At 47.8% G+C, this 21,985-nt stretch overlaps 9 protein-coding genes across 9 annotated transcripts; 5 read left to right on the forward strand and 4 right to left on the reverse strand.

The window, feature by feature from the left end:
- Window positions 1-659: 659 nt before the first annotated feature.
- N7469_004021 (sugar porter family MFS transporter) lies at window positions 660-2,388 on the reverse strand (the record flags this gene model as incomplete). Its single annotated transcript, XM_056642941.1, has 3 exons — window positions 660-1,319; window positions 1,413-2,116; window positions 2,178-2,388. 3 exons carry the CDS (start codon window positions 2,386-2,388, stop codon window positions 660-662), a joined length of 1,575 nt encoding a protein of 524 aa, XP_056502353.1.
- Window positions 2,389-3,670: 1,282 nt separating this feature from the next.
- Window positions 3,671-5,289, forward strand: N7469_004022 (uncharacterized protein; the record flags this gene model as incomplete). Its single annotated transcript, XM_056642942.1, has 3 exons — window positions 3,671-4,465; window positions 4,560-4,980; window positions 5,015-5,289. 3 exons carry the CDS (start codon window positions 3,671-3,673, stop codon window positions 5,287-5,289), a joined length of 1,491 nt encoding a protein of 496 aa, XP_056502354.1.
- A 1,219-nt stretch (window positions 5,290-6,508) lies between these two features.
- N7469_004023 (uncharacterized protein) lies at window positions 6,509-8,088 on the forward strand (the record flags this gene model as incomplete). Its single annotated transcript, XM_056642943.1, has 6 exons — window positions 6,509-6,597; window positions 6,661-6,674; window positions 6,734-6,806; window positions 6,867-7,198; window positions 7,252-7,949; window positions 7,999-8,088. 6 exons carry the CDS (start codon window positions 6,509-6,511, stop codon window positions 8,086-8,088), a joined length of 1,296 nt encoding a protein of 431 aa, XP_056502355.1.
- Window positions 8,089-8,304: 216 nt separating this feature from the next.
- N7469_004024 (protein MEMO1) lies at window positions 8,305-9,528 on the reverse strand (the record flags this gene model as incomplete). The annotated part of the gene is made up of 3 exons (XM_056642944.1): window positions 8,305-9,184; window positions 9,243-9,311; window positions 9,374-9,528. The coding sequence occupies 3 exons, from the start codon at window positions 9,526-9,528 to the stop codon at window positions 8,305-8,307; spliced, it is 1,104 nt and encodes a 367-aa protein (XP_056502356.1).
- Window positions 9,529-10,400: 872 nt separating this feature from the next.
- N7469_004025 (uncharacterized protein) lies at window positions 10,401-11,070 on the forward strand (the record flags this gene model as incomplete). The annotated part of the gene is made up of 2 exons (XM_056642945.1): window positions 10,401-10,557; window positions 10,670-11,070. The coding sequence occupies 2 exons, from the start codon at window positions 10,401-10,403 to the stop codon at window positions 11,068-11,070; spliced, it is 558 nt and encodes a 185-aa protein (XP_056502357.1).
- Window positions 11,071-12,838: 1,768 nt separating this feature from the next.
- On the reverse strand, window positions 12,839-14,455 carry N7469_004026 (flavin-containing monooxygenase; the record flags this gene model as incomplete). The annotated part of the gene is made up of 1 exon (XM_056642946.1): window positions 12,839-14,455. The coding sequence occupies one exon, from the start codon at window positions 14,453-14,455 to the stop codon at window positions 12,839-12,841; it is 1,617 nt and encodes a 538-aa protein (XP_056502358.1).
- An 866-nt stretch (window positions 14,456-15,321) lies between these two features.
- On the forward strand, window positions 15,322-15,735 carry N7469_004027 (LSM domain-containing protein; the record flags this gene model as incomplete). The annotated part of the gene is made up of 2 exons (XM_056642947.1): window positions 15,322-15,432; window positions 15,535-15,735. The coding sequence occupies 2 exons, from the start codon at window positions 15,322-15,324 to the stop codon at window positions 15,733-15,735; spliced, it is 312 nt and encodes a 103-aa protein (XP_056502359.1).
- Window positions 15,736-17,937: 2,202 nt separating this feature from the next.
- Window positions 17,938-19,683, forward strand: phzA (putative serine/threonine protein phosphatase; the record flags this gene model as incomplete). Its single annotated transcript, XM_056642948.1, has 3 exons — window positions 17,938-19,293; window positions 19,376-19,528; window positions 19,654-19,683. 3 exons carry the CDS (start codon window positions 17,938-17,940, stop codon window positions 19,681-19,683), a joined length of 1,539 nt encoding a protein of 512 aa, XP_056502360.1.
- A 708-nt stretch (window positions 19,684-20,391) lies between these two features.
- N7469_004029 (uncharacterized protein) lies at window positions 20,392-21,945 on the reverse strand (the record flags this gene model as incomplete). The annotated part of the gene is made up of 1 exon (XM_056642949.1): window positions 20,392-21,945. The coding sequence occupies one exon, from the start codon at window positions 21,943-21,945 to the stop codon at window positions 20,392-20,394; it is 1,554 nt and encodes a 517-aa protein (XP_056502361.1).
- Window positions 21,946-21,985: the final 40 nt, after the last annotated feature.

A 21,985-nucleotide genomic window follows, 5' to 3' on the forward strand; every position in this document is an offset into this window, starting at 1 on the left:
GGTATCCTGAATATCATGAAACACTCGTTAGCCATTCTTGATCAAAGGAAGAGAGTAAAATGATAGGTGTTTCATCGCTCTCCAGGAGCTGAGGCTATTGATTAATTGATTGGTTCAGGAATACTTCTGGCCTAGATAATATAAGATTTAATAGCCTTACCTATACTTAATGGAAATTTATAGAGAAATAGTAATGCAATATTCTTGTAACTACGGGCTGAGCTGGATGTGCAATCTGAATACTTTCAAGGTTAGCGCTGAAGATCCGCTTACATCCGGGTTCCGTGCACGTGATATTGCTTAGTTCTAATTGGTTGATTGTAAAACTATATACTACTACGAGGAAAAGACCATGTTGATCCAGAGTGCATAAAAATAGACTTGTTTCGAGGTGCGGGTATTGATAAGGCTAGTACATTATGCGTTTAGGTTAAGATACTATGAAAAGCGCAATTTTCTTGCAAATTCTTCATTCGTTTCTCATTCTACTTCCTGCACGCAGGAAGGACCCTAATTCGGTATGGGATGCCTAAGTACATAATGCTAGATATTTCAATGACCAGAGAGTAACTCGAACCCCCCTGTGGATTAAAGCAAGCAACTCTCAGTATCTGTATCAATGATTGTGAGCGTTCATCAGATTCCTGCTGGACCTGTATCTAGGATTTGATCTCTTCCTTGATATACTCGTTAGTCTCAGCTCCACTCTCAGAGTCGCGCTGACCAGCCGGATGATCAGCTCTAATAGTATTTTGCATGCGACGTGCCACACGAGGAGGGTCCAGGATGTTGTTCGATTGGGCAAAGATTGCATCAATCTCCTCAAGCGACCGCCCCTTTGTCTCCGGGAAGAAAAAGTACACCGATGGAACAATGACGGCATTAATCACGGCAAAGACAATATAGTACCGACTTCCAATAGTAGCGAAACCGATTGGTGTCACCTCCGCGAGCACGAAATTGAACACCCATACAGTGGCGGTGGAGACTGCGCTGACAGCAGCACGGACTTGAAGTGGCGCCAATTCGGCAGCATATAGGAAGGTCAGACCGGAGTACCCGACTGTAAAGATGAACTGAAAGCAGAAAAGGGCAATCACGGCTACTACTAAAGCAGCAGTACTGTCTTGGGCCTGGGGTGATGTGGTTCCAGCAAGAATGGCCATACAGACGGCCATGGCTCCTGCGCTCCATGTCATCAGTGGTCGACGACCGAGACTGTCGATGGTGAAAAAGGCAAGAAGGCCTCCAAAAGGCTGCATCATACCCATTGCAGCAGCTAGGATACGGGACTTCACATCGTCCATACCGAGGTATTGCTAGAGCGTCTCTTATTAGCATACTTCGACACTGATAGCTATACCAGCTCGAAAAGGGTAAACAAGGAGGATATGTCTCAAACATTCACTCACCTGAAAGATACTCGTCGCATAGTAGGTGATCAAATTTACGCCACACATCTGTTGGAAAAACTGGCCAGTAGCAGCAAGGTATGCACGATGGAAAAGACGTTGCTCTCCATTAGTGAACATGGCGGTCCACGAAGTGTTTCCACAGACTGCGAGAGTAGTTTGAACCTCATGGATAGTATTCGAAATTTCATCCGAGTCAGGCTCAACCTCGAGGAGAGCCGACATAACATGGCGAGCTCGGTCAAGTTGACCCGTCATGATCAACCAGCGTGGTGATTCCGGCAAAAATGGGATCGAAACCATAGCCAGGATACAGAAAAGCGAAGGGAAGGCAAGAGGGAAGCGCCAAGATGCCGAGTTCTCTTTGACGAAGTAAAAACCAAGATCAACCCAGAGACCCAATGTCACACCGACACCAACAAAAACGCCATCTGTCACAACATTGGAGCCACGCTTATGGGCCGGCGAGATCTCTGACTGCCAAACAGGAACGGTGGCAGTGTAGCCGCCAATCCCTACACCAAGGATCAATCTTGCGACAATGAATTGGGCAAATTGAAAGGAGGTGGCCATGAGGATGCAACCAAGCATACAGATTAAGTTGGTCACAAAAATGATCTTCTTCCGGCCCAGTCGATCACCAAGGTATGCGCAGGAAAGAGCACCAAAGATACCACCAACAGTGTATAGAGCAATAACCGTGCCTGTTCACGCGAAAGTAATCAGATTAAATCAATCCGCTTTTCCTTTTATTCGATGACCAACCTTGAATCGTAGAGTTCTCGTTGTGCTCGGCCCCTGTTGTGTTGATAGTGTCCATTCGGGGAAACTGCTCGTTGAAGGCAGGAAGGGTCAAAAGCCCACCAGCTACACTCATGTTATATCCATAGCAGGTGAATGTTGGGAAAACTACCAGTGCGACAGCCGCTCTGAGAAGTGCATTGCCACGAAGGCCAAGATATGGTTTCAAGCCCATGATGGGATCATAGAAGAAAGAAAATTATGAATCGAAGAGAGCGTATTGTAGAGAACTGAATGTGAAACTGAATCCTCTTGATACGTGACCACTTGCTATTATATCAATAATATTGTAGCTTGGCATCGAGATGCAAGGCGATGAGTTTCAATGAATCGTAGACTCCGTATGGTCGCTTGGAAATCCGGGGTCGAAATCCTGGGGTTAGAGTATCGGTCATCGGCGGTTACCGTGGAGTCACAAGCCTAGAAATTGCCTAGTGGAAGTTCACAGGAGGCGAATAACACAGAAATTGTAGGCGACTGGTTTGTTGTTCGTGTCGAGGTACGAGCGGCTGTCGGGGCATCCCCCGGTTGACGGAAATGAGTATTTGAGAACCCAACGAAAATGAACAGGAGATAATACGATAAAATGAAGGTATCGAAGTTGAGGCTGACTCAAGATTAAATTCAGTTGGAGGGAGTTGCGATTAGTGTTTGGTTCTTGCCCTAGTCTGTCTCATATCAGACGAGGGACGATCTCGAATTGTCTCGATGTGAAAATCCTCCAGTTTGCAACCTCTTCATTTCCCGACTTCAAAGCGGCTTTAGCGCGGGTGCCTTGTCCTGATTTGTGAGTGGCAATCATATTCGTTGGAAAAAAAGTGACCTTGGCATCGAGTGGTGGTATTGAGATCAGAAGTGTCGTCGATATTCCCCATCGGCAATCTTGCCTTGATAAGCCACAACAACCGCATTGCTTTTTCCCCGTTTGTCAGACCTGATTCCTTTCTTGATCCCAAGAAAAACTTCACATCTCATCACAATGTAACATGAGGCAGCGATCTACCCCTCATGCATTTAGCGGTGACAAGCCCGAGCAAGCCCGAGCGAAAGTGAAAAAAAAAAGTCACGATCTCGGGAGGACTGCCCTCATTCTTGTACCTGCCCTTCTAATATCTCGCCAAAGCGCAATCATCGGAATCAGCCGAACACCGAGCCTAGAACCCTCGCAAATGGATGCGAATGTCGACCCCTGATGATCCCCTTATCTTGTTCTTCTTTACGAATTCTAGAGATCGTCAGAAAATGTCACCGCGGCGGAGACCGTTCTCCAACGTAGGAGGCGCAATCTCCACAAATCTTCACAAAGTGTAATGTAATACATCGCTTCAGATCCGGCATCTGATACCGGTATCACGATCCTTCATTTCCTGGATTCGAACAAGATATATGAATCCGTGTTGTCCTCGACATGGTGGAGTAATCCAAGCAGCGGGTATCGATCTACATTCGTTTTTATCATGCTTTCAAACCTCTTGAGCTCCTCTGTGGGAGTCACTGCCCTATGGATATCTTCCGCAGTGCTCAATGCATGCGGTACCATGGCTGCAGGTACTCCTTATACCGTCTATCGTGGAACATTCATTCAACTTCCTCAGCTCAACGCGAGTACATCAAAGCCCCAGCTTGCTCGAACCCAGGGTGTCCTATGGGTCTCATCCGAGGACGGCCGTATTAAAGGATATGATTGGAATGTCAATGATGATGCTAGCTTCCAATCTTTCCTGTCTAGCCAGGGCTGGAGTGAGTCCGATGTCACCGTTGTGAAGTCCAACGATGAACGGAACGAGTTCTTCTTCCCTGGTTTCATCGACACCCACATCCATGCGCCACAGTATCCAAATGAAGGTCTGTTTGGATCAAAGGGCCTTCTAGACTGGCTAAACGAATATACATTCCCAATGGAAGCTAGCTTCGGCTCCAAGTCCGACCCTGAGAACAAGCAGACTGATCCCAAGGATACACCCCCGGAGGGACTACGCGTGTACGACGAAGTCGTGGCTAAGACTCTTGCCCATGGCACAACGTGTGCTTCTTACTTTGCTACTATCCATGTCCCGGCTACCAATGCTCTCGCTGCTCTCTGTCACAAGCACGGCCAGCGTGCTTTCATCGGCCGTGTCTGCATGGACAACAAGGATCAATGCCCATCCTATTATGTCGATCAATCCGCCGATGAGGGTTTCAATGCGACAAAGAGAACTATCGATTACATTAATACCCTTGACCCCAATGGAACATTGATCAATCCTATTGTTACCCCCCAGATTTGCTCCTAGCTGCTCCAACCATTCTCTTGATGGTCTTGGCGCGCTTGCTGCATCTTATAGCCCGCCTCTCCGTATCCAGACACACATTTCTGAGAACAACGACGAGGTTGCTCTCGTCCAGCAGCTATTCCCGGAGTCAACTAGCTATGCTGATGTCTATGATAAGGCCAAACTGCTCACCAACCGTACAATTCTCGCTCATGGCGTGCATCTCACTAAGGACGAGATGAAGCTTATCAGCAAGCGGGGCTCAAAGGTTGCTCACTGCCCAGCCTCAAACTCTGCCTTGGGCTCTGGTCTTGCTCCGGTCCGCTACATGCTCGACCAAGGTGTCACCGTTGGCCTGGGCACGGATGTAGCCGGTGGATATAGCCCTAGTATCCTCGAGGTCGCTCGGCAGGCTAGTCTCGTTTCTCGCTTGGTTCAATATAGCTCCGAGTATCAGGCCCTCACTGGAAACAAGACCTTTGATGGAAGTGAAAAGCTTCTTGTCGATGAGGGTTCTCTACCTCGCCACTCGCGGCGGCGCCGCAGTCGTCGACATGTCTGATGACATTGGTGGTTTCGACAAAGGAATGATCTGGGATGCGCAATTGATCGAGCTGGGCTCCGTGAAGAATAGCAGTACCAGCCCTCTCGATGTTGCTACTCTCGCTGGCCGAGCTGTCGAGACTGGTCCCGTGAGCAATGTTGACATTTTCGGAAACGAGACCTGGCAGGAGCAGGTCCAGAAGTGGATGTGGGATGGTGATGATCGCAATGTGAAGAACGTGTGGGTTCAGGGCAAGCTCGTTCACACCAGGGATTAAATGTGGAATGCTTGATCAAAGTATTTTATTATAGCTACATGGCTGTCTCAGGTTGTGTTTGTTGATTTATCAATGTACTATGTAAGGGAATAGTGAAGCGCGGGATGTTGATGCCGTCAGGCCATATGCCAGTCATTTAGTATACACAGAAAGTGTCTGTTCATTTGTTGAGATATTTATCCTATCATATTAAATATTGTATCGTATTTGGAAATTCACTAGGATACGATATACAGTATTATCGGATGAAACAATACAACCTTGTATAAAGCAGCATGCACTATTTTACGCAAGCTTCGCCCAGGAGCGGGAATGCAAGCCGCTTCCGCTTCCGGCCGACCCACTGTAATCAGTCCAGGGCAAGGGTCCGTAGATCTCCAGAGTCGAAACTTTCATTTTGTGCTCTACAGTAGCTATTTTGATCGACAATGCGGGAATAAGTACTATAAAAGCTTATTAGAATTACTGGTATAGAAATGAAATCGAATTATAGAGCCCCTGAGGTTTTCATAATTGGTGTATCTGCTACATTTTGGTTTTGGATACCCTTTTCGGGAGTAAGCAGATAGTGAGGGTATCGGACTACGAGTACTCATTCTTGAGTCATTATCCAAGGCTGATTACATTCAAAGTACGTGGAGGTTTTCGATTTCCATTGTAATATAAATATGAATAACTGGAATCATTTCAATAAAAAAATCAGGGAAGCTCTTTTCCAGTCTAGGACACGGAGTGGGCCCGGAACAGCAGTTCCTGTTCCGTGCACTTTGCAAAAAGCGCCATCAGAACTTTCAAAAAAGGGAATTTGACAGATTACTCGTTCATCCTGCGATCCACTTCATGCGGGGAAGAATAACCTCTGATTCTGGGGTATCTCGATGGTACTTTTATCATCGAAACCAGACCTACAGGCTTATTGCCGAGGTTACCTGCCAAACCATCCCTCTCCTCTCTAATGACAGACCAAGATGAGAAGGCAAAGCCTGAAAATGTAAGACAGAGCTTCGAATCACCCCGCTCGCAATTGGACTTGGACCAAGGCCATAGAATTTTTCTTCGAGATTTTCATTGCCACGCGACTTTCCCGCGGTCTGTACAACTTGACGGAGACGAAAGCAGAGTGGGGCCTCGATAAGAGTTTTTTTTTTCTCTTCTTTTCCCCGGACGGCAATACTCATCATCAACGTGCAACAGTCACTTTCGACCTCAAATTTCCAACATGGAGAAAGTTATGGATCCGGAGAAATCGCTAGACCCATTCGCTGGGGAGGAAGCTGGTGGTGTTCAGTATAGGAGTATGAAGTGGTGGTAAGTCTTCACTTTTAAGCTTCATCACGCCTGTACAGAGAACTAATTATGATTTGCGGAAAGGAACTGTGCAATTCGTATGCATTGCTCAATTGTCTCGAGAGATCACACTCACGAAATGCTAACCGGTCCATAGTGATGATCGCTCAGTCTGTTTCCCTGGGTGTTCTCTCACTTCCTTCGTCGATGGCAGTCTTGGGATTGGTCCCGTAAGTCTAATGAGTCACTATTCGAACCCGGATAGTATCACCCAGTACTAATTCCAGCAGTGGCTGTATCATAATCGTTGGTATTGGAGCGATGACAACCTACACTGGATATGTCGTCGGCCAATTCAAATTGAGATACCCTCAGGTCCACAATATGGCTGATGCTTCGGAAATCTTGTTCGGTCCTTGGGGTCGTGAAATCTTCGGAATTGCACAGCTTCTTTGCTTCATCTTTCTCATGGGTGCTCATATTTTGACATTCTCAATTATGATGAACACGCTGAGTAACCATGGCGCTTGCACCATCATTTTCTGTCTGGTAGGAGCTATTCTTTGCTTCTTCCTGACACTTTCAAGACGTCTTGAGGAGGTCTCATATCTTGGAATCATCTGTATGACCCACCAACGTTTTCATGTTCCCTGTATCTCAGCTGACATATCATAGCCTCTCTCTCAATTTTTACGGCCGTCATGATCACCATGATTGCTATTGGTATTGAGGCGCCCGATCCTCGAGCATATGCCATCACCCACCCAAGCCTCATGAACGGTTTCCAGGCCACTCTGAATATTGTCCTGGCTTACTCTGGTCATATGTCTTTCTTCAGTTTCCAATCGGAACTGGCCAACCCAGCCGACTATCCAAAAGCCCTGATTGCATTCCAGGTCACAGACACTACCCTGTATCTTGTCACAGCTCTTGTTATCTACCGTTACGGAGGACCGAATGTGCTTAGTCCTGCTCTACTGAGTACCAGTGAGATTGTCTCTAAGGTGGCATTTGGAATTTCAATCGGCACAATTGTCATCGCCGGAGTAGTCATTTGCCATGTTGGCGCGAAGACCGTCTATGTCCGTTTGTTCCGCGGTACCCACACCATGAGTGAGAGGTCATTCCGATCGTATGGAACTTGGGTCTTGATCACTTTTGCCATGTGGACTATTGCGTGGGTCATTGCTGAGGCAATCCCCGTCTTCAATGACCTACTCAACATGATCGCTGCGGCATTCTGCAGTTGGTTCTCATTCGGTCTCGAAGGTCTGTTTTGGTTGAAGATGAACCGTGGGCAGTACACTGCGAATTATAAGAAAATGGCTTTGACTGCGCTGAACGTTTTCCTCGTTGGTGTTTGTCTTTTGATTGTAAGTTTTTCATACACCAGTTTCGAGACGTACATACTAATGACCACAGTGCGGAATGGGTCTTTGGGCTACTGGAACGAGTATTCGGATTAATGCGAAGTCCGCTGGTCGTCCATTCGCCTGCGCCTCCAACGCCTAAATTATTCTTAGAGCTGGGTCCCTAAGAACTTAAATGATAACGTTCATTGCATGCATGGCATAACAGCTCTTACTTGTACAGATACTTTTCAAGATGCATATTTTATAGAGATGAATTCAATTGGATTGTTCAAACAGAATAACTATTTCCGTCCTGTGTTGAGGCCCGTAACAAGGCAAACGCAAGGGGGTCTGAGGTTCGGAAAAGTGAAAAGCTCTAAAGTGTCGCAATGGCAGAAACATAGCTCACGGAACTGTCAGCCACATCTACTGCATCAGAGCTGCGCTCGTATCGCAAGAAGTGGAACCGGCCTTGCTGGTCTGCAAGTCCATTAGCAGCAACTACCTCAAGTGCCGCCATGATTACCCCGATAGGATGGCGACCACAGACAGTATTTCCGGTGCGTTCAATAGTATCTAGAAAATTGTGAGTCGATCCTGTGGTGATGGCAGCCATTGTGGCAATATCGAATGATGAGATGCTTTCATGAATGGCAGGCTCATTGCTAGAGGTACGGTCCCGACGCTGCAAAAAGTGCCCAGTAGATACCGATTCGATTCTCTCCAATACTTCGTCGACATCACTGCCTGGATGAGGCAGATCATCACTAGAAAGAGGCAATTCAGGCCCAGGCGTAGGGGCCTGTGGAAGATAATATGTGTATCGGAAACGAAGGCCCCAGTGGCAGAAATCTGAGCTGATTATGAACACATTTGACGGATCTGACAAATATGGAGCTAATAATGCCCCGAACGCTTGCTCGGTTTTAGCCGAAGTGTTTCCCACCATAATGGGGACCAAAGGAGGGTATTGCGCAGTAGGTGTAGACGGGAGCTGCCGTTGAAGAAGACGATGGAGATAAGGCAGATGCATCTCAATACTGTGCTCTTCTTCATCGACAGATTGAGTCATAGTGGTAAAGTTTATCTTAGAGCCATCTGGCTTCTTTGCCGGTGTCTTCAGAAGGTTCGCGATGAGCTCCGTGTCCAGTGGGAGAGGCTCATCGGAGAGCGGGGTATAATAAGACGTGACCTGTGGAAGAGCCAATGTCGAAAGAGGATAGTGATGAGATGGACCTAGAATAAATATTCTCTTCCTGCAAAATCACAGAGTGAGATGTATTGCCACAAATTGAGAGATGGAGAGCACCTTACGCCATAGATAGATCGAGTGCCTTGTAGGCGTAGGCTGCGCAAGGCCCCAAATACGCGAACCCCGCATGTCTGCTTGGTCAGTATATTCATTCGATTAACGATAATTTGTCTTTCTGAATAATAAGACATACGGGGCAATTATCACTCGGGCTTTGGGCACAGGAAGAGGCCCGACATGGTCCAGCATATCAGGCACCTGTCCCAACCAGCCGTCGAGCTGTTTCGTCAGTGTACTGGCATTCTTTGAATACCATGACCCCGCGTGTAAGGCCTGTCTAGAAGGCATTATGATGTATCAAGTGGTGTTTTATATGGGTTGATGTAAGCTGCTGTAGTCGGGGAAGCTCTAGGAACGACTGAGGGAGCTAACGAAGGGAGAAGCGGGGGGGAAGCAGCGTCATGGTGGAGTAGGTGCGATGCGGGATACCGAACTTCCTACTGTACTACTAGAGTAGTCGACGGCATGCCGAGATTTTATTGCTTTGATTTCAGACTGGTTTGAATGGTTTGCAAGTTACTAAAGTCTCGTCTATCCTTTCCATTGTTCGTCAAGACAGTGACTATAAAAAATTATCGCTTTCGGATACAAGCACCAAGAACCGATCAACTGGCATTTTTTACTTTGGAGCTCTAGAGCCACCAATCGCTCTTTATTGGGTAGCTGCTCCAGCCAATACCAAAAGCCGTTTCCAATCACCTTCTAAGCACCGCAGTCATAGTACTGAGCTGCAGTATCCAAGTTGTGAGTGCTGGTGGTCTGACTTATGGTTTTCTGTTGTAGATTAGGCCATACCAATTGCGTAGGGAAAGGGCATAGCAGATTTGACCATCGTAGCCCACGACAGATTTTATTAGATTGAATGTAATCTATCTAAGTTAAGATACTATTTCACTTTCCACATATCATTCTCTAAAGCGTTGCTACATTCATGCCTATTTACAGTGTCGCGTGTACTTGTACAATATTACCCCATGAGGACTAGCGTGTCCCAGACAAACGCGACGCGGCCAATCGCATTCCCGGAGTTCATCCCAGCCTTCTTCAAGCTCACTGCAACCTGGGAACTCGACTGGACTCTCCCCAGACCTGCAGGCGAGACTTTGGGTAATTCAGTTCAGCGGCCGTCTTCATATCTACCACTCAGGCCAATCAACACAATGTCGCTCAAACGCAAAGCCTCGTTCTCAGCAATGCCTTCGAGCCCATTTGCTCCCGCGTCCAGCGATTGGGACATGACCGACAGCTCGAAACACCTCCACAGCCGGACCAGAAAGCGTTTTCGGGATGGTCGTCCAAATGATGAAGCAGTATATGGTGAGTTTTCTTCCCCTCCGATGTGTGCGCAATGTCAATATCCAGCACTGTCAAACAAGCAGCCCAGTTTGATGACCAGTTCCAACGTCCTTCCAAAGCTGACTTAAAGCAGCGAAAACACTCCGTTGGATATTCTCAGCCCAAAAACAGCAAAACGAGGCCCCAATTGATAGCTGTGACGAAGACATGGACTCCGAGCCAACTTCCGCCGAAACGGTTGACCCGCGACAACAATCACTTCTTCGATTTTTCCAACCGCGCACCCAACCGACCTCCCCATTTAAGCCATCTCGCCAGGCACTTGCACCCCGAGCCAACGAAACCGCTATGAGCCAAGATGAAATAATAAGACGCGAAGCATTTGAACGAATGATTTCTGTTGGCAGTACGAGTGGAAGCGATACTATGAGCCCTGGAATCAACCAGATGGATGTCAACATGGATATGGACACAGATGAAAGCAGCGAGGGTTCGAATACCATGGCTAGTATTGGCGCTGCTGGCTGGATGTGATGCCCATGTCAATCACCAACAATATATTCTTCTACCGAGCGCAGGCCGCCACTTGAAGATCTGCTTCTACGGCCATTCCTTGGAGTTTTCACTTTGGGAGGAGTTTCGGCTGTCCTTGTTTTATTCGCGCATCATATTCCCAAATATTATCTTCTAAGAGGGTCCAAGTCTATATGGACCTGGAGTCGCTTTTTTCATCCATATTTTGAACTTGTTTTTGGCCTCTCGCGATATGCGACGTGGAAAGGCACGGCGTAATTGGGTGTGGGCATCTTCGTTAGTTATATTTGCTATCAACTATATTTGAATATTATTACTAAATGGCTAATTCAAAATTCAAAGAATTAGCAACTTGGAGTGATATAGATCTAAGCTGCAGCAGTAGTAATAATAAATAGTACCTCCCTAATTAGTTAGTACACTACAACGCTAAGTAACGGTAAATCGAATGCCCAAAACGGCAACACTCGACGCCGGTTTAGGCGTTCATTTTAGGGGAGATACTAGGAACAGGCCCAAAGATTATTAATGTCAGACCATTAGCGAAATCTATATAAAGAGCCTAGTGCTAGACCGAGTTAGCGGGGATTGACTCTTTCAAATATTCTTCCCCGCTATGGCAACAAACCAGGCTTTCAACAAAGTCCCTGCAGAACTACAGCTTCCTTGGAAATTTTACCACGAAAACTGAGAGATACCATGGGGGGTCTCAAACAGATGACCTCCCACCGGACAAGACCGAGTTCAACATGGCCAGAGACGACGTCAACTAATATGTGAACGTTGGTTCAGAAAGGGCATTGGTATGGCCGGCGAGCTGCTCCGACAGGAAATTGAGCATTGGCTATGGGGATATACTGTTTATCGCACTGTGTTTACACCAGAATCTGGTATCTACTTGGGGACTATGTTGAACACAATCCAAGCAATATCTTTTTCACACTTGACAGAGATTTGCAACGTCGAACAAAAGAAATAAAGATATACATCGAATCTTATACAATGAGTATTGCACTCTTGTTTTCCTGAACAAAAATAGATTCGACAAGACAGAAATCAGTCAAATCCGGAAGTATTTCAAAGTTTTCGCGGCGAATAATTCTGATCCCTCTGATATTAGATTTCGCTGGTGTCTAATTATCGACGAAGATATCTTACAGTTGTTTATACAATATTCCAAACCCAGAAAGCCATCTGTATTGTCAGATGGAATTGAAGAGAACAGTGCCTGGATGACAGTGGTGGGTTCTGAATACAATCTGGACTCCTATCCGTCCCAAGACAAGAGACGATTATATCGAGAATATATACAATGTCATCTTAACAGATTGCAAGTTCTTGCATAGACGGCAATTATGGATCATATATCTAAAAGATTTACTGGGATGGAGTCTATACTCCCTGGTTTGATGGTTAGATATCGGATTGAGGGGGTGTGGATAATGCCCGTGAAACGAAGAACTGAATAGACCGCGCTGTCTTTGAGAGTGTCAGCGGAAGTTCTTGCCTTCAGAACAGAATGGAAAATTGTTCTGAACATTGTAAGTGTTTATATCCTGTGCCAAACATTGAGACAGCTCATTTCAGCATACATGATCTTTGATGGAATACGGTATACAATCAAATTCCGGTATAACTACCGTTGTAACAACGGTATTTTGAATAAAAGATATGCTTCCATGGATTACTCTATAAAAACTGATTTCCAAACCACGCAATCCTTCGAATTTATGACTACTTTTAGTAGTTCAAGGATATCCCCTCCCATCTAGTAGGCAATTTCAAATGACTCGTCAAACGTCTCATCGCGAGCCGCCGCACATCTTTCAAAATACATCGACATTCCACCAAGGAAGAATAGCTGCTCGACCGGCTTCCCAGGGATATTGGCACCACGGAACCATGACTTCGCTTTAGGATACAAAGTCATGCCATCAATTGCCTGTACGGTAGCCCGCCACTCTTGCCCAGCCTCAAAGCGGGGGTTAATATAGCTAATGCCACTTGTTTCCATTTTCTCGATCATGCTTCGAATCCAGTTCGCCTGGAGTTCGATAAAGACAGGCCCGCCAGTGAACGGGGTTGGAGAATGGATGGAATAGGGCAGAAACATGTTTGGGAATCCGGGGACAGTCATCCCGAGAAAACTGGTGATGCCATCCTTCCATCGGGCCTCCAGGTCAATGCCATCAACATCCCGAATACCCATCTTGAATAGACTGCCTGTACATGCGTCGTATCCTGTAGCAACAGCGATCACATCTACTTCGTAGACTTTACCATCGTCAGTCACGATGCCTTTGGGCGTGAACTCGACAATTGGGTGGTCCTTAGTGCTGACAATATGGACACTGGGCTTGTTGAACATCTCATAGTAATCCCGTTCCAGAGATGGACGCTTCACTCCGAATGGATGCGGAGGCTCTAATGGCGCCAAAAGATCCTGCTTCACAGGATCGTGAACTCTTGCGCGAACCCTATCTGCCCAGACGCCGTAGGCCAATCGATTACTCTCTTCGTTGGTGAGCAAGTCAGCAATACCGAGTGTCCAAAATTTGAAGCCGCCTGCATCGTACATCTTGCTCAGGTGTTCTCTTGCAGCCTCTAAACTGGGGAAATCTGCCAATGTCTCCTTTGTACTATGATAGTCTAGACCACCAGTTGTGGTCGCAGAGAATTCGAGGATTTCACCAGTCTCTTTTTGCATTTGTCTCTGAAGGTCAGCATCCCAGGCCTTCTGAGGCATAGGAAGAGCAAGGTTCGGCGTGCGTTGGAACACAAATGTTTCCGCAGCTTCTTTAGCCCATTCCTGCGTAACTTGTACACCACTTGCACCGGTGCCAATGATGGCTACTCGCTTCCCGTGTACATCAACCCCATTTCTAGGCCAATGGGCAGTGTGATTGATACTGCCCTCGTAAGATTCATAGCCCTTCCAAGTTGGGAGATAGTTCTGCGAAGCAAATCCCACCGACGGGAGGAAGTATTTTGCAACAATTGTCCTCTTGTCATCTGTTTTGATAGTCCAACGGGCAGTGGTCTTGTCAAATTGAGCGACATTGACGCGCGAGTTGAAGATGCAGTCTTTCCGCACGGACAGGACTTCGTCAACATGCCGGAAATATGCTAGTAATTCCTCCTGTGCGGGGAAAGATTCAGACCAAGCCCAAGTCTTCCAGACTTGTTCAATGTTGAAGGAGTAGTTGGGCACTGGGATGTCGACTCTTGCACCGGGATATGTGTTAGCGAGCCATGTCCCGCCCACATCCGATGCTGCTTCAACAATCTTTACATTGAGATGCAGTTGGTCACGAAGCCGGTGTAGAAGATAGATCCCTGAAAATCCAGCCCCGACAATCAATGCGTCTGTCTCGAGGATCGTCATGATGGGTCGATGTGCTATATACTGCAGGGGTAGTTTTTTGACTTATGCGAGGTACGAAGCCGAAGGCTTAAATATCTATTCCATTTACATCCATGTAAATGTCAGCAGGGTGGGGGATCACCCCTCTTACCTCTCCGCTCCGATAGATCTGCGCCGCCGTTGGCCCCGTGGACGGCGAGGCTGACCTCGGCTGGTGTTTTGAACCCACTACTGCGTACTTAGTGCTTATTTCAATTGAAACTAGGGGGGCCATTTAATATCGCTCACGGGTCAAAATCCAGCTTACAGTAACTCCACTCCAAGTCCCCTTTTAGTCGATCACTCTAGTGCAGTTTTTTATAATTCAGACTTGGATATTTCGGCTACTCTTTGCGATTTAGTATAGCCTCTAACTTACAAGTAGAGCTGCTGGTACTTTTATGCTGATTAAATAGTGTAATATAGTTTACGACAGGTGAAATCAATAGATATAAATGACCAGGGTGTATCTCTCCTTTTTCTATGCGAAATTTCCAATGCAGTTCTAAGCCATGTTCCATCCCATTGGTTGGTTTTCATAGTTTTGGTGATTCTGCGGCTTGGCCGTTGATTCACTAGGGATCCACCTTCCTTTTTGCCTGAGGCAGTCAAGTTGTCTTCGCTTTACGCTTTGTTACCGAACCTCTTCTCATCAATTTCCAAACCCAGCAATTTACCCAAAAGTCTATAAGCTCTGGTCTCAGAAACCACACAATTGAAAACTTGACAAGCTCTAAGTACTCACCACCAGAGCTCTCTATTTCCTGAGACAGCAACGCGAGCTCATCTTCAGCTACCCCTCCGACGAAGACACCACTTCCACTTGCTACCAAGATCACGCCGGTGCTATGACTACTGAACACGCTGTACAATACCTAGAGGGGCTTCTTGGTCGCTCGTTGCGAGTACACACCACGGACTCTCGTATGTTTGTTGGCATTTTTAAGTGCACTGACGCGGTAAGCAAGCTCCCTCCTAGATGCCCCGCTCTTCACATTGCGTGGTTGGCATACCCTGATCCTTCGCTACCATATAAATCCATACTAACAAGAGTACATCAGGAGCGAAATCTCATCCTGGCTAACTCACTCGAATACCGTTCTCCTACACCCTCTGCCGTTGAAGCCGCCGCGAAGGAACACGAAGCTTGGGATAATGCCCCTCAGGCCTCACAGGCTACCGTGAAAGTCAACATGACTAGTCGTCTTATTGGCTTGATTGTCATCCCGGGCAGATATATTACAAAAATTGAGCTGGAGTAGAGGTCCTACCCGAAGCATGTGGACGTTCATGAGGTGACGTCTTCTTACTGTCTGCTCTCCACCACTGGGCATCCACCCTGGCCAATAGTGGACTAGACCACCCTTCTGAGGTCAACTATGATATGTTTCCCAGGGAAGGACAAAACAAACCGTGTCTCTCGGCAAATATGGGTTTCAGCCCTAGGATGCCCAGAGATATTGCCTTGGTCCTTTCTTGCCCGCCAGCACAAGCGTGATACGTGGGGCTGCCAAGGACGATTTCCTGGCGGGCCTAAGCTCATCCCTCTCCGAACCAGCGTGGCAGACAGAACACCGCATCTGCATTACGGACTCTGGCTGTCTTGGCCAGCAGGTCTGCTGCCATCTATCGGCCACTTGGGGAATTCTTTGTGTCAGCCCTGGATGGTTTGACGAGGACCCTGTCGTATGGGAAGGAAGAGACAAAGGGCGGTGTCTCCGCCGCATGGAGATAGATGTCTTGGCGATGAATGTGTAGCGGCGGCCTTCCTGCAGAACTAGGACTATCTGCGGCTCCTTACCATGAAATCCGTTTCTTGGCCAGGAACCGGCTTAAGTCGCTACCGTGGAAAGAGTTCGTACTCGCAGGCTTGCATGATAGCACAATGAAGGGCAATGAGAGGGAGGGAAGAAGGAAAGGGGACAGAAAAAAGAACGCAAAATACTGGGGCAGTAGATCTGTCGACCTTGTTTTGGTATGTGAGTTGTGGTTGACCAGATGGTGGCGTCAGGGAGATGGACAGGATGCTTCAACCATCCTCCCCCGCGGCTTGTGATAGGAGCACGGGAGGTCTAAGCTCCAACCTATAGGCTTTGTAACTGGCTGGGCCATGAAAGGAAAAAAGTTTACAATAGGCATTAGTTTGCAGCGATATTCGCACCGACTGTTCCAGCTCGTCGGACCAAATTCAAATCTGGAATGGAATCAGTCGTATTTGCTCACTTATCAGTGGGGTAAAAGTCTTCCATATAGGATGACAGTATGTACGTATACACATACATACATGATGTAGTTCTTATGATTCTGCTGAAACGGTCTCGAACTACCGCCTTTTGTGGCAGCCTTGGAGCGGAGTGGCGGATTGCTCTCTATTTCTCTCCACTCACACCTTGTGCAGGTTCTCTGCAACTTCATCATCGACCAACCCATGGAAATTTGCAAGCGTTAAAAAAAGGTCAAAACATAATAATGGTTTATAAATAGTCTAATTGTCATCCAATCTTTCCATTTTAAAGATAAACTTGATTATAAATAAAGAATAAGGGCCCAGGCCTCCCCAAGCAGCACTTCGGCCCGTTGATCTTCCGGCTGACATAACATGGCCAGAAGCAGCTTCCGCCCCGAAAAGCACCCCAAGTACCTTCTCACGTACTAGCGGTGGCGGAGTACTTTCGTCGTTCTCCCCCTCCTCTTCGTCCGGCTCTCATCTTCCTTCTTCTTCCTGTTAACCACCGACTCTCTTTTTCTCTGTGAGTGCGACTATCTCGATCTTGTTGTTGGAGCTTTGGTGGCTTGAAGATACTTTAGAGCCAACCTAGTCCCCCATCATGACGCATTCCTCTACCCGCCCCGTCCACACCCCAAATCCACAACTCCCAAACTTCCCCCTCCAAACCCTCCCTTGCCTTGCCCACCTCCACATACCACTTGAACTTCCGTGGGGTTTAGCCCTGTCATCTTCCTCCCATTCTACCCTCGTGCTCTATGGGCAAAACTAATCACGCGTGCAGAAGGAGCTTATTTCCGCGTTGAAGCTCCGGCCTTTCTACCTCCCGGCCTCCCCCAGCTTTCTCCACCAGCTTTTTTCCCTCAGCCCTCCCTTTTCTGTGTAGTCGCTTTCGCCGAACGCCCTGATATCCCACCACTAGTACGAATCCCGTCAATCAACTAATTCCTTGGTCGCTCTCCTGTCTATTTCGTCGCTCAACCTTTTAACTGAGAAAAATCTCGACCATCGTGGGGAAGATACCGTTAGTTCGTTAAAGCGTTGCAAGGACCTCTTTGGACTCTGTGCGCAGGGGCTTTGCACGCCTAATATATTGTATTTGGGCCACAACGTCCCAGGAGCTAGGAGCCAAGACATTCCAACATCCAGGGGGAATTTTCTCGGCGTAGTGGTTTGAACGTTCGCTTCGTGCGCCCTCCCCCAGCTCAAGCTTGGCAAACATCCCAGCCTTGCAGTGATGGGTCAGTCGCATTCCAAGAGCAATGCTGCGGGCGATCCGTTGCAGTCGTACCCGTCCTTTTCGAAATCCGACACCAAAGAATCGATCCGGTCTCTCCGTGGCTCGATTCGCTCCAAAATCCGAAGCTCCGATAGTCCTCGGGGATCAACCACCGCCCTCTCTCAAACTGACAGTCAAGGTGACCGCTCCGATGCTGGCTCAATCAGGTCGGCGAAGTCATCCGGTAGCCGCCCTGGTTCCAATGCTGGCCTTTCATCACCGGGTTCCGAAGGCGCATCACGAAGCGGCTCTCCTGAACCGCCGCCATCACCATCGCTTTCAACGAGCCTGCAGCGTGGTCATAAAGATGTGAGTGCTATGAAACAAAGTGGTGAGGTCGACCATGTATCGGAAGGACCACCTCAGGGTGGGCCACCATCAGGTACTGGAGGCGTCGCGGGCGAATCCATCTTGATCAAGAAGCCAAACCAGGTGAATCCTATTTTGGACTTCATCCTCAATGCCCCACTCGAAACATCCGGCTCGCCCGGCATGGGAATGGGTGCGCTAAAATCTATCGATCTCGACGACATGATCTCTCGGCTTTTGGATGCGGGCTATTCCACGAAGGTCACCAAGACTGTTTGCTTGAAGAACGCTGAGATCACTGCAATCTGTTCCGCGGCTCGGGAGCTTTTCCTCTCTCAGCCTGCACTGCTAGAGCTGTCGGCCCCAGTCAAAATTGTTGGCGATGTCCACGGTCAATATACCGATCTGATTCGGCTCTTCGAGATGTGTGGATTCCCTCCTCAATCAAACTATCTCTTCTTGGGCGACTATGTCGATCGAGGAAAACAGAGCTTGGAAACCATTCTACTCTTGCTTTGCTATAAACTCAAGTACCCGGAAAATTTCTTTCTGCTTCGTGGCAATCATGAATGTGCTAATGTGACACGGGTCTACGGGTTCTATGACGAATGTAAGCGTCGCTGTAACATAAAGGTCTGGAAGACTTTCATCGATACCTTCAACTGCCTTCCCATCGCGTCGATCGTCGCAGGGAAGATCTTCTGTGTTCATGGTGGTCTTTCACCGAGTCTCTCGCATATGGACGATATTCGGGGCATTGCACGTCCCACCGACGTGCCCGATTATGGTTTGCTCAACGATCTTCTTTGGAGTGATCCTGCGGACATGGAGGAGGACTGGGAACCCAACGAGCGCGGCGTGAGCTATTGCTTTGGCAAAAAAGTCATCATGAACTTTTTACAGCGTCATGACTTTGATTTGGTGTGCCGCGCACACATGGTGGTCGAGGATGGGTATGAGTTTTACCAGGACCGGGTTCTTGTGACTGTTTTTTCAGCACCCAATGTAAGTATACTACCCCGCTTGGGCACCCGTTACGTGCGTTTCGGGACATGGGTTGTAATGCTAACTCTTCTCTTTTTCTCAGTATTGCGGTGAGTTCGACAACTGGGGTGCAATTATGTCTGTATCAAGTGAGCTCCTCTGTAGCTTCGAGTTGCTGAAGCCCTTGGATTCAACCGCGTTGAAAAATCACATCAAGAAGGGTCGCAACAAACGAAACAGCTTGTTGAGTAGTCCAGTAAGTATATCAATCCCCTTGCGTGCGTTCTCCCCTCGTGCCAAGCGATCGCATCTGCGGTGCAACGATGCCGAGGGACGCCTCATCTTGCAAGTCTTTTCAGCAGATACTGACTTGTCTCTCAGCCTGCATTACCATCCGCTCAAAGTTTCTAAAGCTGCCCATTGCATATAATACAAATTGCCTTATCATCACCCCAAATGGCGTTTCTTCCACTGCACTGTCCGCAGCTGGTACCAGAAACTGCCACGACCTCAACACTTCCGGCATTGTGAGAGCCATTTCTCTTTCGGGAGTATCATCTATGGCTGAACCAGCTCTCATGGCACATCTTTGTTGCCTCGCTAGACTCGCATTGCCTCTAAATAAGTTCCTGGGCCCTGAATGACAGAAATTCCGCTTGGTTGATTTCTTACTTGAGAGTCCTCGCTTTCCCGACAGCATGTGAATTCCAAGTGAGCCAGAGAGGCAAGCGCTGGAGCCGCCGGATTGGATTCACTAAGGATCTTGATATACATCTAGTCCTTTCCCCTCCGTCAACTATGTTATCGGGGTACATGTTCCTCCAGCTTCGCTGGTCGGGCACGCCCTAGGCTTAGCCATTTGGCACTCGTCTCCACTCTGGATGATTCTTCTTCTGTATCCATGTATCTCTCTTCTCATTATCTCGGTGTTTTGGGGGAATTTCGTCTGCTTGAGCAAATTGCAAGAAGCGTGTTTCTAATTTGGAACCGTGGTTCTCTACTCCTTCAAGTTCATCCGTACTCAATCTTCCCTATACAAGTATCTCTTCGTTGCACCGTATATGATTAAATGGAAGTCCTCGTAACCTGTCTAGACGTTGATATGCCTTCTGGATTATTTCATCTCTGTCCAAGCAATCCATGATTCACTTCCCAAAACAACCGACACCCAGTATGTCCCCAATGCTCCGTCCACCACTCCCCAAAACTATCCTGTACATCCTCCTCATCAACCCTAAGAAGCCTCTCATCCCGCTTAAGCGCACAAAGCGCACAAGCATGCGAAGCTTTCAGCGCCCCCTGCCCCGGTTTGGCCGTGACAACTTTTAGAGCTGCGGGACTAGCTACAGTTGGAATGGGTCGAAGTCCTGCAGTTTGAATGATATTGTTGAATAGAGCCGCACGCTCGCGCCAAAGAGCGAGGACGTCAACGGCATCTTGTTCTTCCTTTACATTTTCGTGTTTGTTTACGGCGCTGAGTTTCATACCACTTGATTTCCCGGCGCGTGCGGGTCCAATGCGCATGCTTTGACTGAGGATTGTGTCTCGTTTCCAGCGGAGTGAGCGGCCGGCTATGATGCGTGCTGCTGTTGAGAGGGTGGTGTGGATTTTTGTAGCGGTCGTTGTAATGTTGGGGGATACTTGTCGTGTTTTGCCGGTTGCTGCTGCTTCTTTTTGGAGGTTGTTCATCAGATCTACGAGAAGTTCGAGGAGGACGGATGGTGGGGGGATGTTGGTTGGTCGGACGGTTGAGGATTGTGGCGTACTTCCTGAAGTGAAGCTGTCTATTTGTGGTGGGCTTGTAGGTAATGGCTTTTTGGACGTAGAAACTGCAACTGGGGCTGGGGTTGGCCCATCATTGAAGTCGCCCCAGTCATCAAAGGCATCATCATCCCAGGCTGGCGGTGGAGGCGTGGGTTTTGCGGCGCTTGGTTTCTTTTGCGCTGGGACATTCGGCGTTGGTTTTGGTTCAGAGCCTGGTGAGATTTTGGATGTAGATATTTGCGTAGGAGCTTTTGGTGTTTTAGAAGGTGCTTCTGTGAATTCTCCCCAGTCCCCGAATGAATCGTCATCCCATGTTGGATTGGGGGTTGGGGAGGTGACAATTTGTTGAGGTGGTTTGTTCTCAACGCCCCGGTGGGATTTCTTCGTGGTCAAAGCCGTATCTTCTATTGATAAAGAGTCAAGCAGATCGAAAGTACTGGTTGATGACTGATTTTGAGGAGCTGTTGTCGGTGATGTATACGGTTTAGCTTCATGCGCCAAAGTTATTGAAGATGCGGAATGGTTTGGCTGAGTAGCGCTGGCCTCTGGACCTTCGAAATCACCCCAGTCATCTTCCGCATCACTGGCAGGTGCATCTTCTGTAGCATCGAATAATATATCACTGTTGTTCTGCCGAGGCAGATCAAATGCAGGTACATCTGGCCTTGCTTGTCGACTGGCTGTTGCCTGGGTTTTATATTGACCAGGAACCAGGTTCGAGGTCAAAGGAGGATTCTTTTCCGGTTGAACTTTGGGGGTCTCGCCGAAGAATATATCATCAGATTTATCAAAGTCCGAAATCAATTGGTTTGTTTGTGTCTGTGATTTCTTGGTCGGTTGTGTCCCACCTAAGGAACTTTGCGCGGGGACGGTGCCCTGCCCGAACTCTGCTAACAAGTCCGCGGACATGATTTTCAAATATCCAAGGCCATCAAAGGGATACAGCCAA

Source organism: Penicillium citrinum (genome assembly GCF_028827155.1).
Source record: "Penicillium citrinum strain IBT 23319 chromosome Unknown utg000003l:1.0-4596430.0:1.0-4598250.0, whole genome shotgun sequence".
Lineage (NCBI taxonomy): Eukaryota > Fungi > Ascomycota > Eurotiomycetes > Eurotiales > Aspergillaceae > Penicillium > Penicillium citrinum.